A 19,179-nucleotide genomic window follows, 5' to 3' on the forward strand; every position below is an offset into this window, starting at 1 on the left:
TCGTGGACTTCAACTCCCAGAATTCCTGAGCCAGCATGGCTCAGCTTGGAAACGTCTCCCTTTCCCCTCAGCATGGTTGGCTCAGGAATTCTGGGAGTTGAAGTCCACGAGTCCTAAAAGAGCCAAGGTTGCCTACCCCCGGCCTATACGTTGAGTATGTTGAAAGCTAAGAGGAAGATGACAAACAAACAAAACACCTCTTGCAATCTTAGATGATTAAGTTTTGGCAGAGGTTTCTTCACCAGAGGCGCTGTGTTAAGTGTGTACCTTTCGGTCTATGAAGGTTGCAAAACTGGTGCAAGCTTTCTGATTTTTCCAGGACCCTTTCGGCACAATCCAACCATCCATCATAGCTGCGTCATATCATGTCATAGGCTAAAACAAATTGGGTCCTGGCCTTATGTGAAAATCAAAGTTTGCTCAGAAGGACAAATGAGGAAATCCCTCATCCTCGCATTTTGAGAATTTTTTTTAAAAAAATCATTTATTAAACTTGAAACAGTTCCATCTTCTGAACGACACAAATTTCTTAATAGAGTGGGGTAGGTACACAGTGGGTACTGATAACTTTCTGCCTTGGAAGAAAAATGAATCACAATTGCAATTGAATTGTTTTCAATCTGCTCTTAAAGACACAAGTCAGAACCAATTTTAAAAAAAATCAGTAACATAATGCTCTAAGGCAGGGGTGTCAAACTGCCGGCCCGTGGGCCGGAGCGTCACGGAGAAACCGCGCCCATCCCATTTTCGGCAATGGGAAAAAGTTCCGATACGTCACGCGACGTCAAGCGACGTCGTGAGTTTGACATGCCTGCTCTAAGGAATTCAGAATAGAAACCATTGGAAATGTACAGTATTTTAGAGTAGATTTGTCTAAATGGCAAGAAATCAACCTATATCATCGGTTTTTGTTAATGATTTTTTTTGTACTTGCTTCTCTGTAAAAATCTGTAAATTTTAGAAAGAATTTGTAATAAACCATTGAGATACCACCCTCATTGTTTCCCTTAAAAAAATGATATTTATGAGTATAAAGAGGTGATGTTCAAAGATGTGTAACAGGAAATGTGGAAAGAAAGAAATCAGAGAACCAGTTTCTTTAGCAGCCCATTTCTAACAATGGTGATCCAGTTATTTTTGAGGAAATTGCTAGACAGGTGGTGAAGGCAACGCTTTGACAGCTAATATTGCATTGTTGAAAGAATGTGCTTGAAAAGCTCTGGTGCCCATTTTTCTGGGTGATCCAGAATTAAAGGTGGAGAAGAGGAAACCTGTCTCCTTTTTCCTGTCCTAATCATCCTGGAGATGCCTGACACATTCTTTTGCCTTCCCTACCAACCAGTAAAAAGGATCCCAAAGGATCTCAAAGGTCTGTGTGTGTGTGTGTGTGTATCAGAAACCACTTCGGTGTGGAGAATGGAAGGGATTTTCCCACAAAACGACTGAAAGAAGTAAAAAAAAAACTTTTATCAGACTTAATAGAAAAGTCAAGTGTAAAACTGGATGAAACGCTTGTACTAAACTAGGCAGAGCAAAACCTTGGTCGCTCCTAAAAAGCTGAGCAGTTGAGCCTCATCGAAGGAACAAGAAGGTGCTCAAAAAACGGTGCCGTAAGCCAGAGGTGATAACCAAACCTTATCTAACTCGCAAAAACTTTCTAGAGAACCAGGTTGTGTGCCAACTAGTTAAGCTACCGTGCCATTTTTTAAAAGATATTAGGTCTTAAAATGTAGTGGCCGAAAAATAAGAAAGCGTCTGTAAAATTAGAAAAAATAAAATAAAATAAACCCCAATATCTAATACCCTTGAGTAATCAAGTCGTACTGGCTGGGTTAGCTTTCTGCTCTCCGGGTGACAGTTTTACTGCGGATGTCTTGGACTTTTATGTCAACTAAGCTGAAAACTCCCAGACCTGAAGTCCAATGCAAAACCACAGAGCCCCACCCTAGAAAAGGGGGCCTCACTTTAGCCTTTCTTTACAATGTAGGCCAGGGGTCTTCAAACTTGGCCCTTTTATGACTTGTGGACTTCAACTCCCAGAATTCCTCAGCCAGCAAAGCTGGCTGAGGAATTCTGGGAGTTGAAGTCCACAAGTCATAAAAGGGCCAAGTTTGAAGACCCCTGATGTAGGCCATAAAAACCCTTCCTCGGTAACCCACAACTTACAGCTGCCGTAATAATTAGATCCGGAAGCCTCAGAAAACAGCCGAGCCTGCCTCCAGCAATTAAGCCGTGTGAATCATCCAAGGGCTTAGGAACTTTCTAACAAGAAGAGCCAAGTTAAACAAGAGAAAATGGTGTGTTAGTCATTAAAAAATGAGATCAGGGAGGCCTGTGGAAAATTTCCTTTGGGGAACGAAAGACAAGCACGTGAAAGGGTATCAAGTTCACACACTCCGTCGGCTGCCAAGGGGAATGGAAAATTCCCCCAATTCCGTTTTTCCCACCGGTCATGTGGCCACATTTCTCTTCTCTCCCTTCCGCCCTCAGAGGCTCATTGGCAAAACAGTCAAGGCTGATGGACAGGACACATTTTTTTTTCCTTTTCTTTTTTGCAGTGCTGATTGCACAGGCTGAGAAATAATACACAAACAGTCGTGACTTGTTGATGGAGGAATGCTTGCTCCCTGGGAATCCTTAAGCATAAATATCATAATGAAAGTTCAGACTGGGAGCATGGCTATCCCCGTCTCTGAAAGGGGCTTTCCAAGAACGAAGGGAGGGGTGGATTAAAACAGGGCTGGGCAATCATTTGGCCCACAGAGGACGACACTGGGAGGGGCCGAGCTCACCAAGCTCTGACGGAGAGGGGCATTAAATGTGTGAGTGTGTGTGTGTGTGTAGATATAGATATATATACACATACATACATACTATATTCACTGTTGCAACTCTGAACAGTCACTAAACTGTTCTGAGTGCTCTCTCTCTCTCTCTCTATATATATATATATATGTGTAGGTCTTGGCGTATTCGGGTCTTTTCTCGTGTAAGATTGAGGGTGTCTTGGCGACGTTTCGACGAGGTCCCACTCATCATCTTCAGGCTGGTGTCTTCGGTTTCATGCTTGTGCGACCTCGTCGAAACGTCGCCAAGATGTATGTGTATATATATATATATATGTATGTATGTATGTATGTATGTATGTAAGGACGTGGTGGCTCAGTGGGTTAGGACGCTGAGCTTGTCGATCAGAAGGTCGGCAGTTTGGCAGGTCGAATCCCGAGTGCCGCATAACAGAGTGAGCGCCTGTTAATCGTCCCAGCTTCTGCCAACCTAGCAGTTCGAAAGCACGTAAAAATGCAAGTAGAAAAATAGGGACCAATACGGTGGGAAGGTAACAGCGTTCCGTGCTAGTCATGCCGGCCACATGACCACAGAGACGTCCTTGGACAAGCGCTGGCTCTTTGGCTTTACACACACACACACACACACACACACACACACACACACACACACACACACGTTTGTGTATATAGTCCTCAACTTACAAACGTTCATTTAGTGACTGTTCAAAGTTGCAACAGCACTGAAATAAGGGCCTATGACCGTTTTTCACACAACCACTCTAGCATCCCCATGGTCACATGATCAAAATTCGAACACTTGGGCAACTGATTCATATTGATGATTGGTCATAGAGTCCCGGGGTCATACAATCCCATTCTGCAACTTCTGTGAAGCAAAATCAATGGGGAAGCCAGATTCACTTAACAGCCTTGTGACTAACTTAACAATTGCCGTGATTCACTTAACAATTGTGGCAAGAAAGGTGGTAAAATGGGACAAGACTCACTTAACAAACGTTTCACCCAGCAACAGAAAAGTTGGGCTCAACTGTGGTCGTAAGTCAAGGACTACGTGTGTTTGTGTGTGTACATGGAGTGAATTTTTCCAAGACAGGAAGTCACATTTTTTTAGTCCTTTCTCAGTGGGGAGGGGAAACAGCTTTCCCTTATTTACATGAAGCCCAGCTTATGTTTGCATCAGTGTAATTTCTCAAGAGTCTTTCAGCACAGAAATGTCCCAGCTGAAGGCTCCATAAATTGCAAACCACAAAGGAAACCTTAGGCTCTACGTTGACAGCCTGACCAATTTTAACAGAAATAAGGAGATCGTATCTTGCATCAACCTAGCAGTTAGGTAACAGATTGTGCATTAGAATGTGATGAGATAATGTGGTTGTGCAACAGGACCTCCAAACTCTGTTTTCAGTTAAGTCACCTGTCTGGCGCAACTTCCTTATTACTTGATGAAATCTCCCTACGAGGGAAGGTTTTTCTGGATAGGCTGCAAATTAAAATCTTGGGCTCTCATTGGTTGCATTTCCCGACATGCAGCAAAACTCTTCTCCACTATGTCCCCCACCCACACGAAACTGCAGCGCAAGATGCAATAATCCAAACAAGACATGTGCATAAATTCAAGTCACTGGCTCTTCTGTCAAGAGTTTCAAAGCAAATTACAGTCATAGGCAGAACCGAACTAGTATAAGGTTGGGTTTATTTCTAAAAAAAAAATTGTACAAATATATAAAATGACTTTAAGACAATTATAAAACGACAGGAGAGAGGAACTGTAGAAAGAAAGATGGGAACATTTTCAGCGTGGGGAAAACCGAAGCGTGTTTTAAAAAGCAGATGCAATGCAAGTACCGTGATTGTGCCAAGAACACACACACACGCGAGTGTTAAAAGGCTCCCCGCACTCAGGGTCAAAGAGGACAATTTCATGGGGAGTTAAAAGCACCCTGGCTCATTAAAAGACAAACAGATCTGATTGCCGAAATCATTTGCAAATCATACCCTGTTTGTCCCAGAAAGAACTGGTGGAATTAGGCAGAAGTTCCTGCCTTTCGCTTTATGAGCTGGAGAAAAGTCTCAAAGAACAGATAAATTCCTCTTTGTGGAGGCCGGAGAACGTCGGATAGCACGGGTTAATCTTCTTGTAGCACTAAGACTTCAGACAAGTCTTGCACCCCTTGGAGTTTCAGGTTCTGGGGACAAGTAGGAAGGGGGGGGAAGAATAAAATGTCAGACCTTAAAACTACCCACTCAAACGCAAGTTCCTTCTCAGCATTGTCAAAGGTTTCACCAACTGGTTAGCCAAGCCAGGAGAGATAAGCTGAACGGATCCTGTTCATCCCACATGACAGTCCTATTACAGGCAGTCCTCGACTTACAACAGTTCATTGAGTGACTGTTCAAAGTTACAACGGTGCTTACAAGGGGACTTATTCCCGTTTCTCACACTTACGACCGTTGCATCATCCACGTGGTCACGGGATCAACATTCAGATGCTTGGCAACGGGTTCATATTTATGACCACTGCAGCATCCCAGGATCACGTGATCCCCTTTTGCCACCTTCTGACGAGCAAAGACAATGGGGAAACGACCACCTTACTAAATGAACAACTGCAGTGATTCGCTTAACAACTGTGGCAAGAAAAGTCATAAAACGGAGCAAAACTCACTTAACAAATGTTTCACTTAGCGACATAAATTTTGGTCTCAGCTGTGGCTGTCAGGCGAGCCCCAGCTGCATTTGAATTACTGGGGGTATTGCACTCACCTTTTCATTAGCCAAGTGCAAGAGGCAGGCAAACGCCAACGGTACAGAGAGGTTTTTCGCCATCGTGGAAGGCAGGCTGCAAGACAGAACAAGGTGGGACGAGAAGCAAGGAAGAAATAAAAACACTTTCTCCGCCTGGGTTTTCTTATTGCCGCTGCCCCCCCAAAAAAAACCCCATCAGACTTTTTAAAGTAGACACATCAAACAAATTGGTGTATTGACAGAGGAGAATATTTGTAGCTCAGAGTTGAACGGAGCGGTCCTTGGTGAACTCTGAGCCTGGCAGTTTTCTTGCAGACGTTTCATGACCCAACCAGGTAACATCGTCAGTGCTAGAAGGGAGAGGCGGTTTGTGGAGAGGAGGAAAAGAACTGTGAGGTCCTCGGTGCTTTCTGAGCTTGGCTGTTTTTTGGCAGACATTTCACTACCAAACTAGGTAGCGTCGTCAGTGCTGCAGCGCTGATATTTACATACTGTAGCACTGATGATGTCATGAAACATTTGTAAGAAAACCAAGTTCAGAGAGCACAATGTTGTTGTTAGTTGCAAAGTCGTGTCCGACCCATCACGACCCCCATGGACAGCGTTCCTCCAGGCCTTCCTGTCCTCTACCATCTTCTGGAGTCCATTTAGGCTCACGCCTACTGCTTCAGTGACTCCATCCAGCCACCTCATTCTCTGTCGTCTCCATCTTCTCTTGCCCTCCACCTTTCCCAGCATGAGGCTCTGCTCCAGTGAGTCCATTAGGTGGCCTTTGAGTTTCAACTTCAGGATCTGGCCTTCTAAAGAGCAGCAGAGAGCACAAAGGACCTCTCAAATTGGTGTATTGTGTAATTCAAAGCATCTTGACAAGAATCAAGCTTCACGGTGGCAAATGATGTTTCCTTTGCAATATAAGTAGGAAGATATTGTAGATTATTGAATTTAATTTTTTCATCTCCAGGGGGGAAAAAAAGGAAAAGCATGAATCTAAAAAGATTTCAAGTTCTATCCCTGAAGAGAGCCCAGAACTTGCAATTAGCACAACACTTTTGAGGGACTACCTGTTTAGGGATGCTTGTCCCTTTATCTTGGGAAGAAGAGCGATGTTGTGCATCCCATCTGCTAGAGTTACACCTGGCAGATCCAAGAGAAGGGCCTTCTCTGCTGTGGTCCCCACCCTGTGGAACATCATCCTTGAGAGGCCCCCTCCTCGATTTGTTCCAGGGCTGTGTCAACAGGCTTGGGGGGGGGAGGGGGTCGCAGGGAAATTTAATAAGGTGGTTACATTAATATCTAATGGTCCTACCTTTTAATTTATTTATATAAGAAAACTTATATGGCTGCCCAACTCACTTTTGGAGACTCTGGGCACAAGGATAAAACCTTAAAACAAAAAGCAATTACACTCCCTGGGGTGTATACACCGTGTTTGTGTGTGGGTGTGTGGGTGTGTGTATGATAACAATCACATGAGCCATTTGATTAAATAATATTGATTTTTAATTATGGAATGGTTTTAATACTGTTATTTTATAGCTTGCTACCCAAAGCGAACAAAAGTGCGTATAGTCAAGGCTATGGTCTTCCCAGTTGCAATGTACGGCAGTGAAAGTTGGACCGTAAGAAAGGCTGAGCGCCAAAGAATCGAGGCCTTTGAACTATGGTGCTGGAGAAGACTCCTGTGAGTCCCTTGGACTGCAAGGCGATCAAACCGGTCGGTCCTAGAGGAGATCAACTCTGACTGCTCTTTAGAAGGCCAGATCCTGAAGCTAAAACTCAAATACTTTGGCCACCTAATGAGAAGGAAGGACTCACTGGAGAAGAGCCTAATGCTGGGAAAGATTGAGGGCAAGAGAAGAAGGGGACGACAGAGAACGAGATGGATGGATGGAGCCACTGAAGCAGTAAGCGTGAGCTTAAATGGATTCCAGAAGATGGTAGAGGACAGGAAGGCCTGGAGGAACGTTGTCCATGAGGTCGCGAAGGGTCGGACACGACTTCACAACTAACAACAACCCAAATCCACGTTTTGTGAGACAGGCAGCCATTCACATACAATAAATACATGTGTCAGGTCCTATGGGAACACTGCCATTCTGGGGGCGAAGGTGGAGCACTCTTGGTGAATTTAAGATTGTTTCTATCTTGTTTCCACTTCTGCTTTGATGTATTTGCCTGGGAATCAGGGAGCGGGGAAGTAGCCCTGGTTTGACTCCTCTCCGGAAACTTCTGCCTGCTACCAGGGTCGTGGTGCCAGGGAACTTGTTATCACCATTTCCGCTCGGAGTTCTCACAACAACTTCACACCCCCGGACTGGCTCCTCATGGACCAGGACACTGGGGAAGGGTTTGAGCAATGGGGAATGAATTTGCCTAATAATGTTTTTGCACAGGAACTTCAGATTCCGCCTGTCTTCTTTGCAATCGCTTTCTCTCAGTAACAAAATTCCTTTTGAAATAATGCTTGCTTCGAGAGTTGAGCTGTCTTGAGGGATTAGCTGAGGCAGGACCTTACGACGTGAATAGAAGGCAGCACCCAGCACCAAGGTTTGCACTCTCAACAAGTGTGGCTACCGTACTTTTAAACTTTGGCCATGACCTCGAGTGTCACAAAAACTTTTTTCAGGCCAAGGAGATCGCCTCTCCCACAATGAGCCTGCCCAGTTATCTGATCAGCCAGAGAATGAACTGGAAGATTCCCCTGCTACCTAAAGCTCACTTCGTTGAAAAATGAAGAAGACGTCTCTGGTTCGACTCCCAGAGCATGGCGCCATTTCCATAGAGAGGTGTGTTTGGTCCAGAGTTTCCCATAGTGTAGGAAAACAACAAAAACAGCCCTTTTCTCCGGGTTTTTCTCCCTGCTTTGAGCGGGAGGTTTGGGATAGAACAGGGGTCCTCAACTCCCGGTCCATGGACTGGCAGCGGTCCGCAGCATGCCAGCAACCGGGCCATGCAAACAAGCGAAGCCCCATCTGCAGCACATGAAACCAGGCCCCCTCCGCTCCGTGGGAAAAACGTTCCCCGTGGAACTGGTCCCTGGTGCCCAAAAGCTTGGGGGCCGCTGGACTAGAAGACCTCCAAGCTTGTCCTTTCCAATCCTGTTTTTCTGTTCTTCTGCTTGCTCAATGTTCTAAGATGGCGGCGCCTGGAATGGCTGCGGCTGCATTGGCTCTTGAAGGCGAATAGTTTTGGGAGGGATAGTAAGGGCTATAGGCCACATGATCAGGAAGATTTTAACGTGTTTGAGCAACATGGTGAAACTAAGGTAACATACGACATACGACCGACAATCTTTGCTGGCCTGGTGAGTTTCTAGTTGTTTTGGAACTGTTGGTGAGACCGTTAAAAGTCATTGGCGCTGTTTGAATTTGTTCTGCCAGCAGCAAGATCTGACTGCTGGCCCAGTGATGGATTCTACTGCAAATCAGGGCTGTTTCCAGAGGAGGCAGAGGAGGAGAGGGCCTGGAGCTTATGGAGCGAAGGAACTGGATGAGGCTGTCGGCAGGCCCAGAGGAAGAGAGAGAGGCTTTTGGAGGAGTTGGTGGCGGCGGCAGCAGCGTGCTCCAGGGGTGAAAAGAAGCAAGGCCTCTTTAAGGAAAGGGTGGAAGAGTCAGGATCAGAAAAAGGAAAGGAGGCGAGGTTGTCAGAATACAAGCAAATTTGAGGGCTAATCCACATGGAGCCCCATTTCCATCTGTCCTGTTTGCCATCGTTCACTCCCTAAGAGACTAAAATGGACAATGTGAAATTTGAGCGGGCCCCGAACAAGGAGTATATATCGGAGGTGGTGACCCTTTGAGAGCTGTATGCAACGAAATTTCATTTTGATGTATGCCGATTGGTGTACATTCAAAGTGACCATAAAGTTATCATCATAAAGTTATCATCATCAATCTGAATTCTTTTAATTTTGAGGTAGATTCTACTGAATTTACTACTGTGCGGTTGCATTTTATGCAGGTAGTCCTCGACTTACAATAGTTCATTTAGAGACCGAAGTTACAGCGGAACTGAAAAGAAGTGACTTATGACCATTTTTCACACTTAACGGCTGTCGCAACATCCCCGTGGTCACATGATCAAAATCCAAAGGCTCGGCCACGGACGGCTGCAGCGCCCTGGAGTCATGTGATCCCATTTTGCAACCTTCCGACAGGCAAAGTCAACGGGGGAAGACAGATTCACTTACTCACTGTACTGCTAGCTTAACAACCGCGGTGATTCATTTCACCATTGCGGCCCAAAGACTGCAAAATGGGGCAAAACTCAGTGAACTGTCTCAGTGAACAGCATGCATTTTGGGCTCAATTGTGGTCGTAAGTCAAGGGCTCCCTGTAATTTGCTTTCTTGTTATCAGCTGCCTTGAGCTGGGGCATAAATTATTAAAGAAGCAACAAATGTGCAAAGAGTCCTTCTGTAATGGCCAGACATATTAATTCTCTAAAAGGCAAGGCTGGCTGATAAAAGGACAAATTATTCCCCAACCTGGGTGCAGACAGAGAAATTGTCAATCCGTTCACATCAGGTAAATGGTCCTCTGTAGTACTCTGACCTCCTGTGGCTTGCCCTAAGCTCCACGGGGTGGACTTGTTTCAAAAGCCGTGGTTTACCCTAGAGAGGAGTGTATCTCCATCTCACTTCCTGGTATTTGACAAGAGTTTTGATACCCTGGGACAGACATGTCAAACACAAGGCCCGGGGCCCGGATCCGGCCCGCGAAGTGGTTTCATGCGGCCCACGAAGCCATCCTGGAAACAGTGAGGGAACGGCCCCCACTGTCTTGGCCCTGGTCCAGAGACCCTCAGATCTGTCCCACTCCTGCCCAGGCCCCCATAGGCACCCTTGATGCCAACGATGTAGAGCTGGCCACGCCCACCCAGTAGGCCATACGCACTCCGGCCACGCCCACCCTGGCCACACCCACCCTGGCCATACCCACCCGGCCCCCCAAGGGCAACCGCAATGCTGATGCGGCCCTCAATGAAATTGAGTTTGACACCCCTGCCCTGGGAAATACCTGTGAAGTAGGTCCGTGGTGATGCTGCTGAAGGCCTTTGAGCCTCTGACCGATAAAGAGTTGACTTTTTTCTCTGGCCCTTCAGTCTGCAGAGGGAACATCGAAACAAAAGCAGTCAGGTCATAAACCTTCCAGGCAGGACTTGTTGTGTTCTGATTTCTGTACAGGTTGTCCTCGACTTACAACGGTTGGCTCAGTGACCGTTCAAAGTTACAACGGCATTGGGTGACCATGTTTCACACATGGAATGGTTTCCTACCTGGGCAGACTTAAGATGTGTAGACTACAAATGCTGGAATTCCTCAGCCATCGTGTTGAAAGGTTCACACATCTTAAAAGTTGCCAGGGTTGCCATGGTGCGTAGGCGAATAACCTCCCAATGATGTAAAGCAGTAGTGGAAAAGAAACTTTGAAAAAGCAGCAGAATGGCAGGCTGCAACTGGACCTAGCACCTGAAGGCAGGACAAGAAGCAACAGGTGGAAGCTTAACAGAGAGAGATGCAACCAGGAACTAAGCAGAAATTTCCTGACAGTGAGAACAATTAATCAATGCAATAGTTGTCTCCTGGCACTGTAGGTGCTCCACTGCCGGAGGTTTTGAAGAAAAGATAGGATAGGCATTTGTTTGGGATGGAATGAGGTCTCCTTGTGGACCAGATCTCTAAAGCCCCTCCAGCCCTATGATTCTATGTAATTTTATAGAATTAGCCAGGAAAATAAAAATAATAATGATAATAATAAAGTTGGAAGGGACCTTGGAGGTCTAGTCCTGTTCAGGCAGGAAACCCTATACCATTTCAGACAAATGGCTGTCCAGTCTCTTCTTAAAAACTTCCAGTGTTGGAGCATTCACCGCTTCTGGAGGCAGGTTGTTCCACTGGTTAATTGTTCTCACTGTCAGGAAGTTTCTCCTTAGTTCCAGGTTGCTTCTCTCCTTGACGAGTTTCCATCCGTTGCTTCTTGTCCTGCTTTTGGGCGCTTTGGAAAATAGCTTCACTCCCTCTTCTTTGGGGCAGCCCCTGAGATATTGGAAGGCTGCTATCATGTCACCCCTAGTCCTTCTCTTCATTAAACTAGACAGACCCAATTCCAGGAGCCGTTCTTTATATGTTTTACCTCTGCTCCCTTATCATCTTTGTGGATTACTCTCTTCTGGAGATAATCGCTAATCCTGTAATACTGTCTATTGAAGTGAGGAGGAGCAACGTTCCAAGAAAATAAAATTTTGCAGTTCTTCTTTTTGCAAAGTGGTGATTAAAAGTGTGCGGTTACTGCCTTAAGAAGCAGAGTTCAGAGAAAGTCAACTAAGATACCGAAGGAGAAAACAAGAACAACAGCAACAAAACCAGATCTCCTCTTGTGTACCTCTCCCTCGGCCTGATTCTTTGGGACTTCTGTCAAGAGGTGCCACATGCTCTGTTTGAGCTTCTTCATGTCCATCCTTTTGGCGGTTTTTGCATATTGAATATCTATTTTGTTCACCTGGAATCCAAAATTAGGCAGAGTTAAAAGAGTCGTAATAACCCGAGACAAATCTGCAACCCTAACCTTTCAAAGTACTGCTATTCCATATAGCCTGCGGGAGGGCCTTATTTAAAATGAATAAATCTGCTTTCTAGAGGAATAAGCATACAGAATGAGAAAACTAATCTAGAAATAGGTTTTGAGCTAGTTTCTTGTCACAAAAAGCAAGTCTCTCTCTGAGCCTGGCCCAGATGAGAAGAGCATGGAATTCCAGAAGACATCCTATCCAGTCAAGCTACGAAGAAAGGGGAAGGTGAGCCATACCTTCCACTAACTTAAACACAAGTAAAGATACAGGATTTCCCTCTGCAAAGATTGTAAAGGATTGAAGGAGCTGCTGACGTGAAACCAGGTCAAGCTTGTCCATATACAATAAACTCAACAGGAATGCAAGATAAAGCTCAGATTCGTAGGTGAAAACTGCTTCTCTACGTGTTCTCTCACTTCGGATTAGAGAGCTTGGATCTGGTTAAATAACATCTATTACGCTACAGCTAGTCCTCGATGTATAACTTTAGGTAAAGGTAAAGTTTCCCCCACACACGCGTGCTAGTCGTTTCCGACTCTAGGGGCCGGTGCTCATCTCCATTTCAAAGCCGAAGAGCCAGCGCTTGTCCGAGGACGTCTCCGTGGTCACGTGGCCGGCATGACTAGACGCCAAAGGTGCACGGAACGCTGTTACCTTCCCACCGTAGTGGTCCCTATTTTTCTACTTGCATTTTTTACGTGCTTTCAAACTGCTAGGTTGGCAGAAGCTGGGACGAGTAACAGGCGCTCACTCTGTTACGCGGCACTCGGGATTCGACCCGCCAAACTGCCGACCTTCTGATCGACAAGCTCAGCGTCCTAACCCACTGAGCCACCGCGTCCTTTTTTTGACGTATAACTACAACTACAATTGAGCCCCAAATTACTGTCGCTAAGCGATACAGTTGTTAAATGAGTTCCCCCCCATTTTACAATCTTTCTTGATACCCTTTTGTCGAATGACTCACTGCAGCTCTTAAGTTAGTAACGTGGCTGTTAAGTGAAGCTGGCTCTCCCGTTGACTTTGCTTGTCAAGAAGGCCACAAAAAGGAATCACATGACCCCGGGACACTGCAGCTGTCATAAATACATGCCAGTTGCCAAGCATGCAAGCTTTGATCATATGGCTGTGGGGATGCTGTGAAAAACAGCCAGAGGTCACTTTTTTCAGTGCTGTCGAGGACTAGCAGTAGCACTTATATACCGCTTCACAGGGCTTTACAGCCCACTCTGAGTGGTTTTATAGAGTCATCATATTGCTCCCCCAACCATCTGGGTCCTCATTTTATTGACCGCAGAGGGATAGAAGGCTGAGCCCCCATCAGTACTGATTTCCCAGCTGTGGGCAGAGTTGGTCTGCAATACTGCATTCTAACCACTGTGCAGCTTCCCCATAGCTAGACTATGGGTAAGTCACAGGAAGATCTTCAACCCATCATCAAGTGAGGTGGTGTATCACCTTTTCCCAACCCGGCTGTTCCAGATACTAATGGGGAATTTGGGGAGACACAGTTTTGGGACTGTGCATTCCAAACTAATACTTGCCTTTTGAGGCTCAGCTACCATATTGGCTTCACCGTAGGTGGAGATTTGAAGCCCTTTGACCTTTCCATCAAGTTCTCCATCTTGGTCCTCTCCACCTGTAGGATTGGCTGTCATTTCAAACATCCCTCCTTGACCTATAAAGTTCACAGGGCCGTTTTCATCATCACTGTCATCATCACCCTGGACAGAAAGAAGAGGTGTGGGGTGGGGAATTAACAGGAGTGCAGTCAAGTTTTAGAGTTCCACAGTGTCTCTTTCTCAGTCAAAGAGATCTAGAAAAGAAATATGGGTAGTCCTCCAGTTAGGACCACAACTGAGCCTAAAATTTCTGCTGTTAAGTGAGACGTTTATTAAGGGAGTTTTGCCCCATCCTACGATCTTTCTTGCCACGGTTGTTAAGTGAATTGCTGCAGTTGTTAGCAAAACGGTTGTAAAGTGAATCTGGCATCCCCCTTGGCTTTGCTTGTCGGAGGGTTGCAAAAGGTGATCACATGACATCTCCCCTCTCCCCCCCCAGGACACTGCAACCGTCGTAAGTAGATGCCAGTTTCCAAGCACCCAAATTTTGATCACATGACCACAGGGATGCTGCAATGGTCATAAGCGTGGAACGCAGCCACGTCGCTTTCTTCAGTTTCATTGTAACTCTGAGTGGTCAGTAAATGAATGGTTAAAAGTCAAGGACTACCTGTACGGCAGATGTATCTCTACTAATTAGTATGTCCCAAAGGAGGAAGATTTGGCAGGATTACAATTGCTGGAAGAGAACTTTTTTAAAAGAGTTCTGCCAAAAAATATTTTGAGCATCCACAACTCTTTGTTTGTTACTGTGCTCCCATGTGCCTCTTGGTAGACATTATCTTATGAGCATCCAAAAGGAACCCGTGGTATAAAAAATGTCGGGTATCATGTTAACAAGATTTGAAAAGTTCTGACTTTCAAAAGCCTTTCAGACCTCTAAGTTAAACACTCAGTTTTCCGTGGAAAAATTGTTCCAAGATTCTGGGAATCCTCCCCTCCCTTTTCAAGCCATTTATTATTGGTTCAGACTCGGAACAGTCAGGCTGACTGGACATAAAAAGAGGTAAAGTCCCACAAAAGCTGGAAATTCTCTGCTTCCCAGCTCTGCCCTAAAACCACTTCCTCTTCCATTGCAAAAATCACAAGCCGGAGAGCAGCCCCGAAAAGAGAGACTTTTGCTTGCCTTGAACGAGGAAGGAGTCATGCCGAGGCTCCTGGCCACTAAAGACGTCTGGATTTTTTTTCCTTTTTATTATTATTATTATTATTATTATTATTATTATTATTATTATTATTATTATTATTATTATTATTATTATTATTATTATTATTATTATTATTATTATTATTATTATTATTAAAATTTATATACCACCCTTCTCCCGAGGGACTCAGGGCGGTGAACAGGGCACATATAAATAGCAAATACAAAAATTAAAAAGAGAATTAAATAATCGCCCAGTAAAACAATACAGTATAAAAACCCATTAAAAACCCTAACATCCCCCATCAGGCCAGGCCAGCTTGTTCAAATAAATGGGTCTTCAGACCGCGTCGGAAGGAGCGAAGGTCCGGTGCCGTCCGGAGCTCGACCGGCAGCTGGTTCCATAAAGCCGGAGCGCCCACAGAGAAGGCCCTCCCCCTAGGGGCCACCAGCCGACATTCTCTGACCGGAGGCACCCTGAGGAGGCCCTCTCTGTGGGAACGCACAGGGTGGAGGGAAGTTGACGCCGGCAGCAGGTGGTCCCCAAGGTACTCCGGACCCATGCCATGTAAGGACTTAAAGACCATTACCAAAACCTTGAATCTCACCCGGAAGACAACTGGTAACCAATGTAGCTCACGGAGCAAAGGTGTAACATGGGAGTACCGGGAAACTCCCAAGACAACTCTCGCGGCCGCATTCTGTACCAGTTGGAGCCTCCGAGTGGTCTTCAAGAGAAACCCCATGTAAAGAGCATTGCAGTAGTCCAGACGAGAGGTCACGAGCGCATGAGTGACCGTACACAGGGCATCCCGGTCTAGATAGGGCCGCAACTGGCGCACCAGGCGAACCTGGGCGAAAGCCCCCCTAGTCACGGCCACTATATGGTCTTCCAGAGTAAGCCGTGAATCTAGGAGGACTCCCAAGTTGCGAGCCCTATCTACGGGGGGGTAAAAGCTCACCCCCCATAGAAAGAGATGGAATATTTTGAATATCCCGGGATGCCGGAATGCACAGCCACTCAGTCTTGTCAGGGTTGAGCTGAAGTCTGTTCTCGAAATACAGATTTCAATGTGTAAAGAAATTAAAATAAGAAGCTAGCTCGATACAAAGAAAGGTGCCGCCACTTAGCACAACCTTTTTCCCCCAGATGTATAGCAATACAGGTAGTCCTCGACTTATAACCATTCATTTAATGACCGTTCAACTGTTACAACAGCAGTGAAAGAAGTGACTGCTGGCTGCTTCCCACTGCTCACTCTCATCGCAGCGTCCTCAGGGATCGAAATTTGGGCCCTTGGCAACCGGCATGCACCTCTTTGTGTGTGTTTGTGTGTGTTGTGTTGTGATATTATTGTCATTTGTGAATCTCCCACCCAGCAAACCTCTGACCAGCAAAGTCAATGTGGGAAACAGAATTCACTTAACAATTGCACGATTCACTTAAGTGTAGTGATTCACTTAACAAGCGTGGTAAAAAAGGTCGTAAAATCACTTAACAACTCACTTAACAACCACCCTGCTAAGCAACAGACATTCTGGTCCCAGTTGTGGTCATAAGTCAAGGACTACCTGCACTGCACAGCAACTCTTAAGCTTCTCTTCTGAAATGCAAACCAAGTGGGATTATTCGTCCTCCTGTTAGCCCAGTTCAGATTCCGACTCCAGCGGTCCCCAACCTTGGTGGCTCGGCTGGGGGGGAGGGCAACTGGACCCCACAAGCTGCGGGCCAGCATGCGTGTGCATGCAGCCCTTGTGCGAGTGGTGGGGAGGGCAAGCGCGCAGCTCGACTTGCACAAGTGGCAGGCTGGCACACATGCATGTGTCTGCCGGCCCACCGTTCTCGCTTGTTGCGTTGTCCACGTGCACTCCAGGCAGCTAATCCCAAATAGGCCAGGACTGGGTAGTTGGGATGTGGCCCAGGGCTGGGAGCCCCTGGCTAGGTGGTGATGCCTTTTTAAGGTTTTCCAGCTGACGCTGTAACAAGTGAGACCTCTGTCCTTATTATCAACATTAAAATCCTCCATTGTTTCATTACCAATCCTATCTAAATCTTGCCACTTTCAGCCACCAATTTTTATAGCTTCCAGCCACCAATTTCCGGTACGAAAGGATGGCGGTCAAACACAGAGCAGACTTCTTATTTTTACAACTCACCTGCGCCGCGGGACAGAAGTTGGAGGTATCGTTGGGATTGTTGTAATCGTATTCTCCAACTTCATCATCATCATCATCGCCGTGACCGGGTGAACAGCCCCGAAGTGACATCTTCGATAGCTGTAGAAGCAAAATAACTTGAAAGAATAAGGGCAGCTGCTAACTAACGGAAAGAATGGATCCACCAAGGCATGCTGGCTCGGGCAGAAAACCTCTTAGCCAATCTTCGGCCCAGAGGAGCAGGCTGTAAGCATCACTGCCAAGATTCTTACACTAAACGAGCGGACCTTACCCTGATTTGTGGTTTGAGGAACAGCCGAGTGAGGTTGTCTGGATCGTAATGGAAGTCTGCTGGGAGGGTGTTGCTTTTCTTGTTTTGGCTTTCCAGGGTGGACTTGGACAGAACCGTAGCTGCCTGTTTTAGAAAACCAGAAACGTCAGAAACCTCCTCTATGGGGAAGGCTGTACAAGCTTTATCTTAAATCACACTTTGCACTGACTTGGTCCCTGCAGATTTGACTCTGCTAGTTGTTGCTGATTATAGGGAGTGGTGCTCTTCCCCATTTCAAGGGCCACTGAGCCAGTGTTGTCCGAAGACATTTCTGTGGTCATGTGGCCAGTATGACATCACGGAGCACGGCTACACACACCCCACCACCAAAGTAGCACCTATTTATTTACTCGCAATTGCTTTCGAACTGCTAGGTTGGCAGGAGCTGGGGCGAGAACGGGAGCACATTCCGTCGCATGGCGCTCAGATCTCAAATCTGGGCCGCCGGCTCTTAACCAGTGAGCCACCACATCGCCCTGATTTAGATTTGACACGTGCACAATTTCATTCATTCCCAGTGCAAACATCAGCTATAAATGGATTTCAATTGGCAGGCCAGCCAATATCCCCCCAAAAAGAAAAAATAGATATGGGCAGGATAAGGCATATTTGACTAAAGCATTGCAACAGAGATTATTCTGTGCTCAGAGTCTGTTAAACCATGGATTCGAGACTGAAGTTCAGGTGCTGAAGGAGCAGAAAACGTAAACTCCAAGGGCAATGTAATTTGCCTATCGGGCAGTTTTTGTCGTGGCATCTAACGGGCTTAAATAAAAACTAAAGAAAGGTATGGGGAGGTGTTTGCAATATTGGCAACGTAGATGGCCTGCCACAAGTCAGAAATAAATTGAGTTTTAGAATGTGTTATTGTTTCTTGATTAGGTGTGGAGCTGCTTTGCTTGCAAATCATAGCAAAATGAACGCAGACAAAAAGTTCAGGAGTAGAAACAATTCTTCTTCTGAGCTGTGACACCTACGGGATAGTGATAAGTCTTTTACTGGGAGTCAGATTGGGAATCAAAGCCATAATGACTCCACCTGAGGGCATTCTCCGTAGCTCAGCGCACTGACGGCGATTTAACAGGCAAGCCATGATCCTGAGCAGAACTGCCAGGTAGCAAGAAGGCTGTGCTGGCACCTCTCCTTTCCAACAACTGATTTCCCACTCTAGGAAATCAGAACGTTAACCATCTCCAAGCAGGTTGCTAGAACACAGCCCAGAGGAAACTTTTCTTTCCTTCAGGCAGGAGGGGCAGACAAAAGAAACAGAGGATGTGGTAGGGGTCTGTCCACAGGAGGGCAGTATATACACTTACAATATTGATCTCTGACAACTCAGGTATTGAAGACACCGGATACATTAGTGTTGCTTGCAAACTGTACTCCAAAAAAGGGCTGCTAATTTAGATCCTTATTTAAAACTACCAGTTAAAAAATATTGGGGCACCCTGGAGAGTAAGAGTTGGAAGGAACCTTGGAGGTCTGCTAGTCTAACCCCTCTTTCAATCAGGAGGCCCTATAGCAGGGGTAGGCAACCTTGGCTCTTTTATGACCTGTGGACCCGTGGCTGAGAATTTTAATTTTAATTTTAACTGGGGTTTTATTTGTTCAGGGACGGATATAATTTTTTTTCATCTGTTTTTAACTTTTGTATTTTTTGTTTTAACCACCCTGTAAACCGCCCTGAGTCCTTCGGGAAAGGGCGGTATATAAATATAATAAAAATAAATAAAATAAATAAACTCCCAGAATTCCTGAGCCAGCCACGCTGAGGGGAAAGGGAGAGGTTTCCAAGCT

The 19,179-nt window shown here is 45.8% G+C and overlaps 1 protein-coding gene across 1 annotated transcript in view; it reads right to left on the reverse strand.

Moving 5' to 3' along the window:
* Positions 1-4,504: 4,504 nt before the first annotated feature.
* NCAPH (non-SMC condensin I complex subunit H) overlaps positions 4,505-19,179 on the reverse strand; it is a gene marked incomplete at its 5' end in the record, with an annotated part of 28,780 nt that continues 14,105 nt past the window's right edge. The window contains 7 exons of the mRNA XM_081333510.1: positions 4,505-4,996; positions 5,575-5,650; positions 10,574-10,659; positions 11,939-12,055; positions 13,670-13,849; positions 17,052-17,171; positions 17,344-17,466. Of these exons, the coding sequence (XP_081189636.1) occupies positions 4,937-4,996; positions 5,575-5,650; positions 10,574-10,659; positions 11,939-12,055; positions 13,670-13,849; positions 17,052-17,171; positions 17,344-17,466 (762 nt within the window). The 3' untranslated portion in view covers positions 4,505-4,936. The remainder of the gene's footprint in view (positions 4,997-5,574; positions 5,651-10,573; positions 10,660-11,938; positions 12,056-13,669; positions 13,850-17,051; positions 17,172-17,343; positions 17,467-19,179) is intronic.

Source organism: Vipera berus (assembly GCF_964194415.1).
Source record: "Vipera berus genome assembly, chromosome: 8".
NCBI lineage: Eukaryota > Metazoa > Chordata > Lepidosauria > Squamata > Viperidae > Vipera > Vipera berus.